Here is a 17,426-nt window from a genome sequence, read left to right as displayed (position 1 = left end):
TATTCAACTAATAAAATAACAATATAAATACACACAAGGGCAAAATGGTCATCTCATCTACGCCCAATTATCGGGTGTTACAAATCTACCCCCCTTAAAGAGATTCCGTCCTCAGAATCTGGTCAAAGTCAAAAGCCACGGTAACATAATCTCATCAAGTATTCATCAAGCAACACATATTAACAACAATTTAAGCAGTCAACTATCCTACTTCTCTTCTTAACTTACTGAAACTTCCGCATGATCTACCAAAATGTGCTTACGTTGGCCATACGTAATACATTATCATAGATCACGTCTCCATTTCAGTTAAGAAAATCCGAGAAACCTAAATCCAAGTCATCTCTATCACTACAACCAACGCTACCTCAAAAGTACCTTTTATTAAACAGAATACATCATCTACATAACATACTAAACACTTGATTCTGAAATCAAAAGCAATAACAAGGTTAGTCTGAACATACCAGTATTTAAGTATTCTGATACAACATCAGTATCTGCTACCATCTGATAAGCTCTAGCTATAGCCGTGGGAGGACCTTTTCTTTTCTGTCCTACTGATGCGGTAGATCCACTAACAGACGCCGGCTGCACCCCGGACCCTGCCCCGGAACCACCTCTACCCGCTGCCTGACACTGTGCTGACCTATGACCTTCCTTATGACAATTCCAACATACATTGCTTCGAAAAAACATTGTTGAACATCATGTCCCACTATACCACACCTTAGACACCTTTTTGTACCCGGAGAACACTGTCCACTGTGGTAAGATCTGCACGAGTTACACCACTCTTTCTGTACGGAACCTGACCCACTCGTACTCGAAACTTCCCTCGTACTGGACCCGGTTGACTTTCTTGATTTTGGACTGGACTGATAACTGGATTGACCTTCCGCCCTCTTCCCATAAGAACCACTCCCCACTCCAGCACTCCTTGCGGCTTTAACATCACCCTCTATCGCTTTGGCCATCTCAAAAGCTTGCGATAAAGAAGAAGCAAATCTAACCATTGACCGATACTCCGGCTTAATAACTCTAATAAAATGCTGAATTTTATCTTTCTCATGTGGTACCCACTGTTGACAAAATCTTAGCTTTGAGGTAAAATCCAAAATAACATCATCAATCGTCATATCATCAGTCATTCTCATCCCCAAAAACTCGGTTTTTAATTTCTCTAAATTATATTCTGAATAATACTGCTCGCGAACCTTAGCGTGAAACTACTCCCATGACACTTGACTTAGTTGTTCCTTTGATAAATGACCTGTGATGGAGTCCCACCACTCCATAGCTCGTCCCTTGAACAAACGACTAGCGTATAACACTCTCAACTCTAGCTAACACTGACAAGCGTCTAATGCTCTTTCCACTTTCCTGAGCCAATTTAGAGTCTCAGTCGGGTCGATTTTACCAGTATACTCTGAAGGTTGACAATTAAGAAAGTCCTTATACGAGCACTTCTTCTTTTCAAACATTAGTGGTTGGAAGAATGGCTTCTGAAATAGGTACATCACTTGATTTGGAAATTGTGGATTGAACTGAGATGGTATCTGATACTGAGGTGGCACATATTGTGGTTGAGAATAGTTTCCAAATTGTGGGTAAACACTTGGATTTATGGTTGTGGTGTTAGAATGCGACATCACTTGTTGTTCAAGCTCTTTAATCTTATCCTGAGCTTCTTTCAACTGACTCTGAAGCTCTAACACTTCTTCTGATACATGACCATCTTCAACAGGAGCTCTGAAGGTTCCGAAGGCATTGGAGGCAGCGTCTTGATTACCTGACATATCTGCACTACCACAACATCTCACACGAACTCTTAGTAGATAACCGGTTAGTGCCTATCAACTAACACATAAAAGCTCCTACATTCACTTAACCCGTCCCCTTTGTGTTATGTTCGACAAGATCCTCTCAAGGTTTGGGAACATGACATTCAAGTACAATGTCGATGCGGCCAAACCTATGCTCTGATACCAACTTGTAAAACAAGTTGGGGACGCATCCCACTCAGTGTCGTTCCTGCGCACAGGGTGACCACTGAGTGTACCTCAAAGCCTGGTTTTACAGCCCGCATCTCCGTACAGCCGGCCAACCCTTTACACATAAAGGGATCGTAAGGGGTAAGAGCCAATGCTTCGTCACAGGTCGCCACTGTGAGAACCCCCTCTACGATTAACCTGCCATCAGGTTAAACCAGCTCTGATACCAACTTGTAACACCGTACTTTTTTTTTAAATAACACAGCGGAAGTCTTAATTATAAAACGTGCCCTTACGAACCAATATAAACATAACTATTACATTTCATACATAAATACATTGTTATCAAAAACCGGTGTTACGTTAATATCTGATTTCATACAGACCACCTCAGAGTTCTAGACTTGTCGAACACAACCCAACACGCCCATCTTCTCCCATGTCCACAAAAGCAAAGACCTACAACCTGCAAGGGGGAAGGTGGAGGGGTTAGCACGAAGATAAGTGAATGGACTAATCTAACAGCTAAAGCATACAGGTACAATCACTAGAACACGCAGCAACAAATTAATCAGACAGTTAATCACATAACCACTAGAATCATGCAGAAACATAGTAATACAAATACTGTATCATACAATAGCCACCAATCAATTAAATTCAAAGACCACCAAAGCATAAACACATCTTCAGCAACGGTCAATCCAAAGCAACCGTGATAACCACTAGCAATGGTCAATCAAAAGCAACCATCTGGGTAATCCAAAGCAACCCATTGAGAGACTCGGCGGCCTGGCCGGGCCAACGACCCCAGTTGATCAGTCTAGAGTCTACCGAAAACTCATAACTCTGTATCATTAGTATAAGTCTTTCACACGTGACGGACGCGTGATTCCGACTTATATTAATCATACAACATCAATGAGCCCAACCTGATCAGAAGCAAGGTTGATCTCTCCCGACCTGATCAGAAGCAAGGTCGGTCCAAATAACACGCGAGGCCACAGTCCACAACACTATACAACATAATTCAAATCATAAGAACTAGGTCAACGGCCTAGGTCATGTCACTATATGCCTTAACGGCTAGATTAACCCACTCACCAAAAACCATCACAAGAAGAACTCAGAGGTCTTATATTTTTGAGTCTTCACTTCTCCTGATCACCTGGAAACATCATAAACAAAGTCAGTATAGTGTTCTAATCAATAATATAATTGATAAATGCTATAAACTAGGTCATATTATCATATATTCATCATATTATAAGTCTACAACATAAACTCAATCAATAACGACCCTAAACGAGTACAAAACAAGACATACACAACAAAATATCTTCTTCTGACCAAAATAAAGTTTGATCTAGCTTTTTAAAACCTTATCATTGTAAAGTAAACTTCAAGACGAGTCCAACGATAGTTTATTCATCAAAAACGGAGTTACGTTTGGAAAGTTACAGCCTTTTCAAATTTACCAAAAACTGACAAGTGGTCACTCGCGCGGACGAGACCTCACTCGTGCGAGTGAGTCCTCAACTGTGTGGTTGAGCCTCAAACGCGTGGTCACACGTACGGTTGACCTGTCAGAAGTGTGAGAGCTGTTAGAACATTCCAGCTCGCTGATTTTCGCGTTTTTTGACCCCAAAACATGATTTTTGCTCAATCAGATCATGAAACTACTTCAAAAACATCATATAACAACTATAGAACATATATCTAACAACAATTAACACTAAAAAACACAATTCATCAAGATTCAAGCATCAAAACTCACTTTTGCTCAAGAACACAAAAACCCAAATTATGCAAGATTCAAGCAATGATTTAAGCATGCTAACCTGGTTTGATGATCACAAAGATGATATGAATCAATCCTTAAAGCCTCACAATCCAATTTAAGACTTGAATCAATTAGGGTTTCACAAGAGCAAGGGTTTGGTACGTTTTCTAAATTAGGAAAATGAATAGAAAAGTCTGGAATCTTGTATATAAATGGGTTAAAACTCATACCCCATATCACACGGGTATTTATCAGTTATCTAATATCTTTTGTACTTTGTTAGGCGGCCCTAACGGAGTCCAAATTAAACAAACGAACCTGTTCTGTGACCCTTGTCACGAACTGGTCTCAACCAAATAGTCAAATGGTTATAAATATTCAACTAATAAAATAACAATATAAATGCACACAAGGGCAAAATGGTCATCTCATCTAGGCCCAATTATCGGGTGTTACATTATCTACCAAATATCTCATTGAAACAAGTGCATTGAGTGGGATATTAAGCTTTTTAAGAACATTTTTCAACAATATTCTTCGATTCATGGTTTTTTCGGGTGCAATTGGGAGTTTTAACCGAATTCTAAAACAATCCAGGGGCAAATATATGGGAATGTTGTTAATAAACTGGAAAGAACCCCCACAACATAGATGAACAACAAATTTATCATCATTACGACAATTCATGAACATTAAAATAATTGCAAAAATGCTTAAATGTGTACCTTTACGTGCCAATAATCTCTGAAATGAATTTGAAATAATGGAATATGAGAGTGTGTATGAACTCTTCCAAGGCCATTATGTATTAACTGATATAATCTTATTCGAAAAAATCTAGGAAATCTGACGAAATCTTATCCAGAAAATCCAGAAAATCTGATCAGATAAGGTCGCAAGGTTTCTTGCGACTTGCGCGGGCATTCTGGAAATTTTTTTTTTTTTGGCTCCGAGGCAAAAAGGGTGAAAAAAGGGCAAAAAAGTGATAATCCCTCTTAATAGTAACTACGTAACCATCTAACGATGTAGAAAATATTGAACCTCATAATAGAAGAAAGATGCATAATTAAAATTAATTTTTTAATACTGATGTAAGTATAAAAAAAAGAATTTTATATGAGAAAATTGCGCGAATAGTCCATGTGGTTTGTACCAGCCAGCATGGATAGACAAAGTTGCTGTTTTGAGTGTGGATAGTCCTTGTGACTTAAAGTGGAGCAAGGATAGCCCAGTTCACTAATACTGTTAACTTTTTCCGTTAAAACTGAATCATGTGCCAAGCATGTGAGGGTATTTTTGGAATTTGCCCTACTCTTCTTCCTCTTTCATCTTCTTTTCTTTGACTTTCTTTTTCCTTCTGCAAAAAAAAAAACATTTACAGATTTACAGAAGCTACAAAATTAAACACTTTATCTATTAATCTGCTACTGCTCTTCATCTATTAATCATCATCATCTTACATTTATATAGATACATACAATCTGTTACATATACAAACACACGCATACAATACATACAAGATCAAACAAACACGAATTGACGAATTCTAACCTTACATCTTGTATCACAGATAAAGAGTCAAATCTCACAGATCCTAGTTTCAAAAATTCGCGTATATATCAAATTTTAGCTGCTACTGTTCGTTTCTTCTTCACCTTCATGAACTCAAAATTTCAAATTAACAATTGAAGAAAACTAAAAGTGCGGATGTGTTACCAATCATGTCCTGATACTTTCTAGAAATTTATAGCTTCCAATTCCTTCAAATGATCACGAATTTGCAAAGTCAAACATTGGGGCTAAAAAGTTAACTGTTTCGTTCATCAATAAATTCGAAGTGTGGATGTTGTTTCTGGTTCAATTGATGATTTTCGAGCATTAGCAAGATGATATCTAACAACTTTCATGAGGGAATCATACTCCAAAAACGTCCTTCTTGACATCCCTTTCTATAATTTAGTTTTAATTTTAATTTTGATTTGGTAATAAAATTAAACCAAATTTGCTGAGATCCTGCATTTTAATTTTAATAACATTAAAAAAAATTAGAAAAAAAATTACGCATCATCTTCCCGATGACAACTTTCTCTTCAGAAAAAATTTATATCAAAAATTTTCATATTTGATTAATTGTAAAGATCAAATTTTCTAGCGCAAAATGGATCCGGAATTCACTTCAAATAAGACGAATCGATGGATGATTTTAACCGAACCTCTAATCGGCGAGTAGCAGTTCAAACATATAGATAAACAATCCAAACAAAAATCAACAACAAAAAAAGATATTGGAATCAAACCTGACGAACGGATCTTCCAGTACCACAACTCGTGTACAGCGGCGACAACGATTGTGGAATCTGCTCATTTAGGGTTGTCAATTTTTGTTTGGGAATTATGGTGAAGAGAATCCATGGCTGTATTTTGGATGAATCGGCACAAGCTAAAGAAAATAGCACGTGATAATATGTGCTATATTATATTTATATTTATATCCATTTATATTATATTTATATTTATTTATTAAATATATCTATAAATAATTGAGTTGATGAAACTCCTGTAAATGACGAAAATACCCTCACATGTTTGGCACATGATTCGGTTTTAACGAAAAAAGTTAACAGTGTTAGTGAACTGGGCTATCCTTGCTCCACTTTTAAGTCACAAGGACTATCCACACTCAAATCACCAACTTTGTCTATCCACGCTGGGTGCTACAAACCACAGGGACTATCCGCGCAATTTTCTCATTTTATATATCAATGACGATGAGGCTGTTAGTTTAGTACCTCGTGACCTGATCATTACATTATACTACGTATTTATTTATCTTTTATTTACATATTAAAAATTGTGCTTAAATTAACGCAATATTAAATTAATGGGCTAGAATAAAGTAATGAATATTAGCGAAAATAAATATGACAATAAGATAGCTTTCTCACCGAGCTAACTCGAAATTTTATCAGATCAATCTTTAAATGCCAATTAAGAGAACCCACGTTTAGCCTTAATAGTCAAGTGGTGGTGGAGGTTTTTAACCGACACCACTTCCTTGTGGGTTAAGGTTATTAAAAGTATTTATGGGGATTCGGGGATACCTAATTCGGGTGGGAACTTTTTGGCTACTAATTCTACTTGGAGTAATATTATTAAAGCAGGATTCGAGATGGACAACTTGGGTGTCGACTTTACAACGTCATTCGCGAGGAAGATTGGTAATGGATGCAAGACAAAATTTTGGGACGACATTTGGATTAAAGACAAACCACTTAAAGAAATTTTCAAAAGGCTAGTGAGGCTTGAATCAAACCCTACGGCTCTCGTTTCCGATCGGCTAGTCCACAGCAACGGATCAGTTTCACTTCGTGGAGTTTGGACGAGATTGATATCCGGTAGAACCAAATCAGAACTAGACGAACTCGAGAAGCTAATGGCGAATTTCAAGTTGGAACCAAATATGAAAGACTCATTTTTTTGGAAGCTTAGTAAAAATGGTTCCTTTTTAACAAAAAAATTAACGAAAAATATCATGAAAAAAGTGTACAATTCTAATGGCACATCGGTGGCAAGTATGAAAAACAACTTCGTTCCGAAAAAGGTGGAGATTTTCTTTTGGAGAGCTAAGAGGGAGAGGATTCCCGTTTTGTCCTAACTTGATAAAAGGGGGATCGATCTTCACTCCACTCTATGCCCTCTTTGCGAATCTCATGTGGAATCGGTTAGTCATGCACTTCTTTCTTGTGAACATGCTCGTGAAATATGGAGAAAGGTTCGGGAATGGTGGGGTTTTGATTCGGCTAATCTTGCTTTTGATAATTTTCTTTGTGGTTTGGCTCCTTCTTCTTGTTCCGAATTGGGCGTTAAAATATGGCAAGCGGTGAAGTGAATTACTTGCCATCTCATTTGGAGAAATAGAAACCAAAAGGTTTTCAAAAGGGCCGACTGGACTATTCCGAATGCACTTAGCGAGATCCAAGTCAAGAGTTATGAATGGGTCGCGAAGCGGTGTAAAAATAAATGGATCAAATGGCATACTTGGTTACACAATGCGCAATCCTGATTAATGTTGTAAATCTTCTCTTGCAAGGTTTTTTGATGTTTATGTTGCGATGTAAATAGGCATAGGATTCTAGCTCGGCATCTTATAGCCTTGCGATTTGTTGTACATTATCGTTATTTTTTCGGTTAATAAAATTTCTGCTTTTCAAAAAAAAAATAAAAATAAAAATAAAAATAAAAAAAAAAAAAAATCTTTAAATGCCAATACCTACAAGCTCTGCCGCTGATAGTGAAAGACAGATTAGCAACGGACTCAATCATGACATTTTGCAAGTTTTAGTTAAAAGGTTATTGACGTACAAATATGTGATCTTTTTCTTTTTAGAGAATATAAAAGGACGGGAATGATCAGTCATAACCAATTTGCTTTCACTTTTGTCATCAGATAGCACTTCTTTGTTGCACAGCTGGAATCAAGATGTTCCAATTCACTTTATAAAAGCAGAATTTCATAAAAAAAAACATGTAAAAATTCCTCAAATGTGTCCTTCAGTGGCCATACTAGTATACTACCATCAGAATAATTCATTTACAGCCAAATGAGCATAAGTCATTAAGAACCACAAGTGTAAGTCTCACGTAGGCTCGCATCATTTAACTCATATGCACCATCAAAGACCCGTTCCCAACTTAGGGCACATTAACAATACCTTCCCATGTTACACAATTAATGTTTGGTTGACTCAACAACGTTGTGCTCCAGAAGTGCTGGAATCTTACTGTTTATACTAATCACATGAAAAACAGAGCACGCCGTAACACCTTGTTTGGTATGGTAACTATATATCTACTCGATTTAAGCTCGTAAAGATAGCATATAAAATGTCTCGTACGATATAAAAGGGATTAGAAAGATGATTCACGAGAGTGTAAAGAGAGTAACATATTGAATTGTGTTGCATTGCACGGAATGACAAATCGACAAATGTTCATAGCAAATGTTTATACTAAATTATTTTGTGACCGTTTCTGATATTTTCTCGTCCAAAAATGCATTATTAGTGAAGTTTGAACGTGAGATATTATATGGATAAGGTATCAACTATCAGGCCATGTTGTGACGGTTGGAATGACAGATGGACAAATGTTCATAGCAAATGTTTATACTCCGTACTAAATTATCCTGTGACCATTTCTGATGTTTTCTATAGGCCCAAAAATAAATTATTAGTGAAGTTTGAACATGAGATTATGAGATCTTATATGGATAAGGTATCAACTATCAGGCCATGTTGTGACGATTGGAATGACAAAATTCAGCTAATACAAACCAATTACCGAGAAAAAAACTATAGATGCGTTTTGTTAACAGAAGGTGAAGTAAGCCCTAGCTACATACATGCAAACAAAAGTTCGAGCAGCAAAAGGTACAAACCTAATTATAACAACATCACCAACCTAGAGGGACACCATACACACATATATTTCACATATTAACTATACACACGATTCAACAAAAGCACTCTCTGGCTACTTCCACAGCAAACTCGAACGCATGATGCATGAAGTTTGAGACCACGATCCGACTCGATTACATTACATTACATTACATCTCACAGGTCGTAAGGAGCACGAGGGCTCCTGTTTCCGATCCCGGTTGCCTTTTCGAAAGCGTCCGATGCAGACTTCCTACGAAACCTAAATGCCTCTGATCTGCCTCCTGACCATTCACCACATAGAAAATCAATACACAACATTTTATAATTATACATACCTAAACTTAATTCATAAACCATAGGGTAATGCATTTTAACATGCATAAAGTATTGTATTTCATCTTTCTATGTATATAGTACCTTATCCTATTTATTTGTTAAATCAGATACATCAATTTTTGGTAATATTTGATTAATATAATCTCAATCTCAATTATTAATAGAATAAGACAAATTTGCATATAAATTATTGGTAATAGATAAAGTCATTATCATAATAATGCAAGTATATAGACAAATCTGCATAGTTGTTTCCCAACATCTGATTAAAAAATTGGGAAATGAAATTGTAATTACTGAATTACCCTAAGCTCCTACAATTTCGGATCATAATACATATACATATTGACCACAAACAAAAAAAAAAAAAGTATGAGAGAGAAAAGAGAGAGAGTTAGAGAGAGAGTTTTCAAGGCTAGCTCGGTTAGGGATTGGAATCGATACAACGGGGACTACGCTAATCGCAACAAGAGCTCAAGACGAAACCTTCTAACATCATTCATGTTTTTCAACTTCCCTGAAGATTGGAGAGTGATTGATATGTGGAGGCTTTTCAAACCACATGGGTCGGTGAGAGATGTGTACTTGGTTAAGAATCGGCTTCGCAATGGACATCGGTACGCTTTCGTTAGGTTTGGGGATGTTAAGGACGAGATTATGCTGCTAAGAAACCTAGAAGGGATTAAAATCATGGGTAATCCAATTAAGATCTTCAAAGCTACGGAAAGGAATCCTAATACAAAGAAGATGACTGACACCAACAGTAGGGCAAATGGTGTAAACAAACAAGCAAAGACAAAGGTCAACTGGAACAATTTCCAGGATGGTCGGAGGTTTAAGGATGTGGTAGGAAAACATATTGATGATTTAAGATTCATGCTTTCAAATCGCCATGATGATTCCAAGAAGGATCTCAGATCTGTGCTGTCAAACCGCAAAGGAGCTGCAAAACCTGAGGTGTTTAGGCATGTTGAAGGGAACAACGATAGTAAGAAGAAAATAATTAAGGTTGCCAACAATGATCTTAATCAAGAGTTAAAGGAGAAAGCCATAATAGGTGAAGCTAAGGATGAAGGGGTAATAGGTAATCTGGAAGGGCTATGCAAAGCTGAAGGAATTAATAATGTATCTTTCAAGATAATCGGTGGGAAGGATGTTTTATTTGTATTTGACACATGTGAAGCTGCTAAATTGGTGTTTTCATCGGATGTTCACCCAATTAAGAAGTGGTTCCATAAACTAATGTTTTGGAATATCGATTATATACCGGTAGGAAGAATGGCATGGCTATCTATCACAGGTGTCCCAGCACATTGTTGGAATGAAAAAATATTCACTATTATTGCTGAATTATGGGGTACTGTATATGAACTTTCAAACTGTTCATTTTCTGGCAATCAATCCCTTATCACTGGTAAAGTATTTGTCAAATTAACCGAGCCAGAAACAGTTAATGGATCGGTTACCTTATATGAAGATTCTAATTATTATTTCATTAATGTCAAAGAAGAACCAAAAGTGGATCCTATTGTTTATAGCGGTGAACGGAACAATGGGTGGTGTTATCAATCCGAAGAAAATAACTCTGATGATGAAATTATAGAATCAGATGAGTTCTTAAGCGACGGATTTGCAGGTTCGGATGCATCTGACTTTAAAGTTGCCTCAGAATCGGAAGAAGAGTGGGAGGATGAGGATGTAATCATGGATACCTTTGACGTACCTAATAATGTCGGATTCGGATCAACCGGAATTCCTGTCGAAAGGGATAACGGAAGATGTAACGGTAACCTGGAAGACTGCAATTCAAAAGTTGAAGGTCAACAGTCGGGTTGTAATTCAAAATCCGAATATCAAAAGGCGGATGGTAATCATGACTGTCCCTTTAATTTGATGGATGGCATTGGAATTGATTTGTTATTTGATGGATATGATGAGGTTGAGGGGCCCCATAAAGTGGATGACCTAGATGGCAATCATGACTGTCCCATTAATTTGGAAAGAGTTAATATCCCAAATCAAGAGAACAATGTTACTGGACCAATCGATGATGGGCCTTGGGACAAGAATGGGCCTGGTGAAGACATAGACAGCCCAAAACCATCAGAATGCAAACTTCCAGAAAATGAGCCGATGGATCCATTGGATGAGGCAATTGAAAGTATGGAGGGGAACAAAGATAACACAGACACAATAAAAAATAATGAGCCTGTTTTGGATGAACCCAATAATTGTGATAACACAGACACATTTATTGAGGCGCCGACAGATCAAACCCGTGATAAGATTAGAAGAGCCAATTCACAAATTGGGAAGAAAAGGAGGATAAGCAAATCGTCTAATAGCAGTTGTAGCAACGAATGCTGTTGGAACTCCATTACAAATTGGAGAAATTCCTCAAAATTTCTTCATGTCAAACACATGGCTAGGAAAAAGAAAATCAACAACAAAAGGAAAAATCACAATTGCAGGTCCTGTGATAAGAAAATCATCTTGAATGTCAAAAACTCGAAGAACTCTTCAAGGGATCCCTCCTGTTCGCTTAATAAATCATTCAATTCTACTGAGCTGAAGGAATATGGCGAGCAGATTGGTCTTAAATGGCCCAATCGAAACACACATTAAGGTTAGAATATTCTATAATATTCTTTTCGTTTCTTTTCATCTGTCATGAAGATTATTTCATTAAACATCCGTGGGTTTGGTGTCGATGGGAAGCTCGATTGGGCTAAAGAATTGTGTCGAAAAGAGAAACCGAATTTTATGGCATTCCAGGAAACTAAGTGCCATAACTTGAGTGATTTCTGGGTTCAAAACCTTTGGGGTTCTAGCGACTTTGGTTTCATTCAAAAGGACGCGATTGGTAATTCGGGGGGTTTATTGTTAATTTGGGACACTAATTTTTTCGAAGCTACAGAGGCCACAGGTGATGAATTCTTTCTTGCTGTTCGTGGAAAGTGGAAACCTAGTGGGGTAGAATCTATCATTGTAAATGTGTACGGGCCACATTGTGACCCTGGCAAAATCAGATTTTGGGAGTCGCTTGAAAAATTATTGAATAGTGTTGATTCGACCTGGGCCCTATGTGGGGACTTCAACGAGGTAAGATATCAAGCAGAAAGATTGAACTGTGTTTTTTATGCGAGTCGGGCAAAGAGATTTAATGAGTTCATAGATCGAAATCAATTGGTGGAAATTCCATTAGGTGGGAAAATGTTTACTAGGACTAGCGATGACGGGTTAAAATTTAGTAAGCTTGACAGGTTCCTTGTTTCAGATTCGTTTGTTCATATTTGGGAGGATCTCTCGGTTGTGGCTTTGGATAGAAAACAATCGGATCACTGCCCGCTTCTTCTAAGGGACAAAATTATTGATTTCGGGCCTAAGCCATTTAAAGTTTTTGACGTGTGGTTTAAGTGTGAAGGTATAAATACAGTAGTTACAGAGGCGTGGAACAAAGGGGTATTCGGATTGAGAAAAGATTGTATCTTGCGTGACAAAATGAAGAATGTCAAAGTTGCTCTCAAAGCGTGGAGTTATGTCAACTTCGGTAAGTTAGATAAAGAGATTGACGATCTTAAAACGGAGGCTTTGGAATGGGAACAAAAAGCTGAGAATAGTACTCTACATGACAACGAGCTTTCGACTTGGCTAGAATGCAGGAAAAAGTGGCTAGAAAAAGAATCTGTTAAAGCGAGAATGTTGAAACAAAAAGCTCGGGCCCGTTGGGTAGTTGAAGGTGATGAAAATACGAAATTTTTTCACTCGATCATTCGGAGGAAATACAACAAATTCAATATTCGAGGTTTAATCTTAAATGGTGAATGGAACGAAAATCCAACCGATATCAAAAACGCTTGCTATGTTCACTTTCGCAACAGATTTAGCCTCAATAATCCAAACAGACCGGTCCTGAATTTTGACCAGATTGCTGCGGGCCAAGGTTTTCATACATTATCCCCAGGTGAAGCTATGGAATTAGAAAACCCTTTCAACGAGGGTGAAATATGGTCTGCAATAAAAGAGTGTGGTAGTACTAAGGCCCCCGGTCCGGATGGTTTTAATGTGAAGTTCTACAAAAAATATTGGCACCTCATTAAAAAGGAGGTAATAGAAGCTGTTGAGTGGTTTTGGCATACCGGTGAGATTTCGAAGGGTTGTAATTCCTCTTTTATCACCCTTATCCCGAAAAAACAGAATCCACTAGAATTAAGCGATTATCGTCCAATTAGTTTAATTGGCAGTGGATATAAAATCATTGCAAAACTGTTATCAAATCGGCTAAAAAAGGTCATTCCTGATCTTATCGGTCATGAACAAAGCGCCTTTATTAAAGGTAGGAATATTCTAGATGGGGCGCTTATTGCGAATGCGAGTCTTGATTTTCTTAAAAAGAAGCGTATGAAAAGTTTGATCTTTAAGGTGGACTTCGAAAAAGCGTTTGATTGCCTTAGTTGGGAATTTTTGATGGAAGTGATGGAAAAGATGGGTTTTGGACCTAAGTGGAGGAAATGGATTCTTGCTTGCTTAAAGACGGCTTCTATTTCTATTCTAGTAAATGGCTCGCCAACTAAAGAGTTTAATGTGGAAAGAGGTGTGCGTCAGGGTGACCCCTTATCTCCTTTTCTTTTCATTCTGGCGGCAGAAGGTTTGAATTTACTTACCATTAATGCGGTTAATAACGGGATGTATAATGGGGTTGAAATTGGTGATGATAAAATCCGATTGTCACATCTCCAATATGCGGATGATACTATGTTTTTTGGATCTTGGAACTCGGATAACATCACAAATCTCATGAAGCTCCTCAAATGTTTTGAACTAACCTCGGGTCTCAAAGTTAATTTGAACAAAAGCAAGTTATATGGTGTTGGTGTGGATAATCAGGAGGTTAAATTGTTTGCGGATATGTACGGGTGTAGTGCGGGGGAGGTCCCTTTTACTTATCTTGGACTCCCTATTGGTGCGAATATGAAAAAATCTAGTAGTTGGAAACCGGTAATCGACAAATTTGAAAAGAAGCTTGCGGATTGGAAAGCTAGAATGATGTCTTTTGGTGGAAGATTGACTCTTGTCAAGTCGGTTTTAAGTAGTCTCCCGTTGTATTACTTCTCTCTCTTCCGAGCTCCGCCATGCGTTCTTAAGAAACTCGAGAGTGTAAGACGTTCTTTTTTTTGGGGTGGGTCGGGTTCCAATCATAAATTGGCTTGGGTTAAATGGGATCACATTCTTCTTCCTTACGAAGAGGGGGGGTTGGGGTTGGGTTCTCTCAAAAGCAAAAATTTAGCGTTGATCGGCAAGTGGTGGTGGAGGTTTAAAACCGAAACTACTTCCTTGTGGGTCAAAATTATTAAAAGTATCTTTGGGGAATCGGGATCTCTCGGGTTGGGTGATATTGTTTCTTCTCCTTCGGGGTCTACTTGGTTTGCTATCGTGAATACAGGAGCTGAGTTGTGTAGCATGGGAATTCCATTCAAGGAGTCTTTTCTCAGGCTAATAGGGAATGGTTCTAATACCCTCTTTTGGTACGACTCTTGGCTCAATGGAGAGGTGCTAAAAGATAAATATGCGAGACTGTTTAGATTAGATTCGGATCCTAGAGCATCGGTGGGAGACAGAATTATCTGGGATGGTACAACCTCAAAACTGGCGGACTGTTGGGTGAGAACTCCTTCGGGAAGATCTGGTGGCGAACTAATCGAACTTAATGCTGCTATTAGTTTGGTTCCAATTGATAGTGAGAAAGTAGATACATGGGCGTGGCAATTTGGGCACAATGGAGCTTTTTCCACCAAAACGCTTACATCCATTATCGACTCGAAAATACTATCTATTGGACCGAACATGTCTGAATCCTTGAGAAATAATTTGGTACCTAAAAAAGTTGAGATTTTCATTTGGAGACTACGTAAAAGAAGACTGCCTATCTTGCCGGAGTTGGACAAGAGAGGTATAGATCTGAACTCGACTCTATGCCCTCTTTGCAATGATGAGATAGAATCCTTGGAGCATGCGTTTTTCTTGTGTAAACATGTATATGATATATGGGTCAAAATCTACAATTGGTGGGGCTTTGGTAGTGTGTCAAACTTGAACATTAGCGAGGCATTTCTCGGCAATTCTAACCGTATTTCAACGGACATCGAGAAGAAAATATGGCAAGCGGTTGAGTGGGCGTGCGCATATCTCATTTGGAAAAATCGGAATCAAATGGTTTTTAAGAACAAGTCTTGGACTCCGCCGGTTGCCTTAAATGAGATTCAAGTTAAAACTTTCCAATGGATCGCGAAGAGATTCAAGAAGAAAAATATTGAGTGGCATGTATGGTTAACTAATCCGTTAAGTGCAATTGTTTGATTTGCATCATTGTAATAGGTTGCCTACTTGGCATCTTGGTATGTTCTGAGTGTTCACCATTTGCTGCTAGTTGCAGCCCCCTCTGTAATATTCTCTCTATATATAATATGTTGCCTTTCAAAAAAAAAAAAAATACATATACATATTGAGCTAATATTAATTATTAACCAAGCTTACCGGGGAAAGGAGATACCGGAGGTGTAGATCCGGCAGGAGAAGACGGCGGCGTATCACTTTGAGTTCTTTCAGGTCTCACAATCATTATACTGCGTGTCACTTTCATAGCTGAATCATCCACTGACTTATTCGTCGCCGGTGATGAAATTTCTGTTTCAAAACAAATTAGTTCCTCTCACTCAAAATACACAATTAAATAACGATTAAAATTTATCTAAATAATAACAAAATGAATTAATGATACTGGTAACTGGTAGTGCGCGGTAAAATAAATCAGGCGTTTCGGTTGACAGTTAATTATTGACGGTTGAATGAATTCGATTATAAATTATAATATATGTACGATGACTATCAATTTCAAATATAGTGATTAAAAAATTAAAAAAAATTTGCCAAAAATAATAACATATTAATCATAGATATCTGATTAACTGACCGGTAATTCATAATATTATTTTACGGTAGTAAATTACAAAAATATTAGTATAATTAGATTATTAAATTATAAATTAAACAATATTTGAAGTTAAATAACGGCCAGGTAACAATCGTACCCTTGCCGGAATCCGACGGCCGTGAACTAAAAGTAGACAGTTTACGCAATTTTCCGAGACCTTTGTCCGGGCAAGGTCCGGCGAGCGTGTCGTCCCACAGCTGGTCAAGTAAGCTCATATCACCTATTAATTATTAATTAATTAATAAGATAATAATTCGTAAATTAAAAATGTGATGATGATCGAGTGTTCTGAGAATGAGTGAGTAAGGAGGTATTTATTGACGAATGAGAGCTTGAAATCGAAGAAAATGTCAAGATAAGAAATGATCCTGGCCGTTGAATTTGGATCTAGGTACACGTAAAGATAAGATCAGTGTCGATTTAATAATAACTATAAATAGATCAGAGTGCCACGTGAGCAGTCTATTAGTAAAGATCAAGGGTCACGAGCGGCCTTTATTGCTTCACTTTTACCCTTTGATCTGCTAGAAATTACGAAAATAGGAAGGCGGGGTATACGCCTTTGTGATGTTGACGACACGTATAGTTACCTCGGTGGTTATGTGACAAAAAAATGGGACTGAATGTATGAAATATATGTAAACGGTAAATTTGGAAAAATATACTGCAAGCCGGGGCGGATCTATTCAGGGGCACCTGCCCCAGTGATCCAAAAAAAATTAGAGTTCTCTTTTTGTGGTTTTTAGGTGATTAAAATTGATTTTGTTACTTAACATCATTCATAGGTGTCTGTATAGGATATAATGGTAAAGGAAGATGAAAAGGATAAGCACAATTGTAGTTTATATGGTGAATTTGTGTAGAATTGAGTTGAAAGTAGG

General features: G+C 37.6%; 1 protein-coding gene across 3 annotated transcripts; it reads right to left on the bottom strand.

Annotated features, from left to right (window-relative positions):
* Positions 1-9,100: 9,100 nt before the first annotated feature.
* LOC139886624 (dormancy-associated protein homolog 3-like) lies at positions 9,101-16,843 on the bottom strand. 3 transcript variants are annotated; one of them, XM_071870620.1, is made up of 3 exons: positions 16,643-16,843; positions 16,089-16,238; positions 9,101-9,492 (listed from the first exon to the last, which is right to left on the bottom strand). In XM_071870620.1, exons 1-3 carry the CDS (start codon positions 16,758-16,760, stop codon positions 9,386-9,388), a joined length of 375 nt encoding a protein of 124 aa, XP_071726721.1. In that variant the 5' UTR covers positions 16,761-16,843; the 3' UTR covers positions 9,101-9,385. The 3 variants fall into 3 exon arrangements, with proteins under 3 accessions (XP_071726721.1, XP_071726727.1, XP_071726679.1); XM_071870626.1 differs by having other exon boundaries at positions 9,101-9,499; positions 16,105-16,238; XM_071870578.1 differs by having other exon boundaries at positions 9,101-9,499; positions 16,643-16,842.
* Positions 16,844-17,426: the final 583 nt, after the last annotated feature.

This window comes from Rutidosis leptorrhynchoides, chromosome 1 (genome assembly GCF_046630445.1).
Source record: "Rutidosis leptorrhynchoides isolate AG116_Rl617_1_P2 chromosome 1, CSIRO_AGI_Rlap_v1, whole genome shotgun sequence".
In the NCBI taxonomy this organism is placed as follows: domain Eukaryota; kingdom Viridiplantae; phylum Streptophyta; class Magnoliopsida; order Asterales; family Asteraceae; genus Rutidosis; species Rutidosis leptorrhynchoides.
The sequence above is the reverse complement of the archived record's forward strand: the minus strand, read 5'-3'. Positions and strand labels throughout refer to the sequence as shown.

Bases quoted from the DNA above. Each gene is read 5' to 3' on its own strand.
- LOC139886624 (XM_071870620.1), bottom strand. From the start codon at position 16,760: ATGAGCTTACTTGACCAGCTGTGGGACGACACGCTCGCCGGACCTTGC. The intron at 16,239-16,642 runs GTACGATTGTTA...GTTTTGAAACAG, and splicing joins GCCGTCGGATTCCGGCAAGG to AAATTTCATCACCGGCGACG. The intron at 9,493-16,088 runs GTAAGCTTGGTT...GTCAGGAGGCAG, and splicing joins TCCGGTATCTCCTTTCCCCG to ATCAGAGGCATTTAGGTTTC.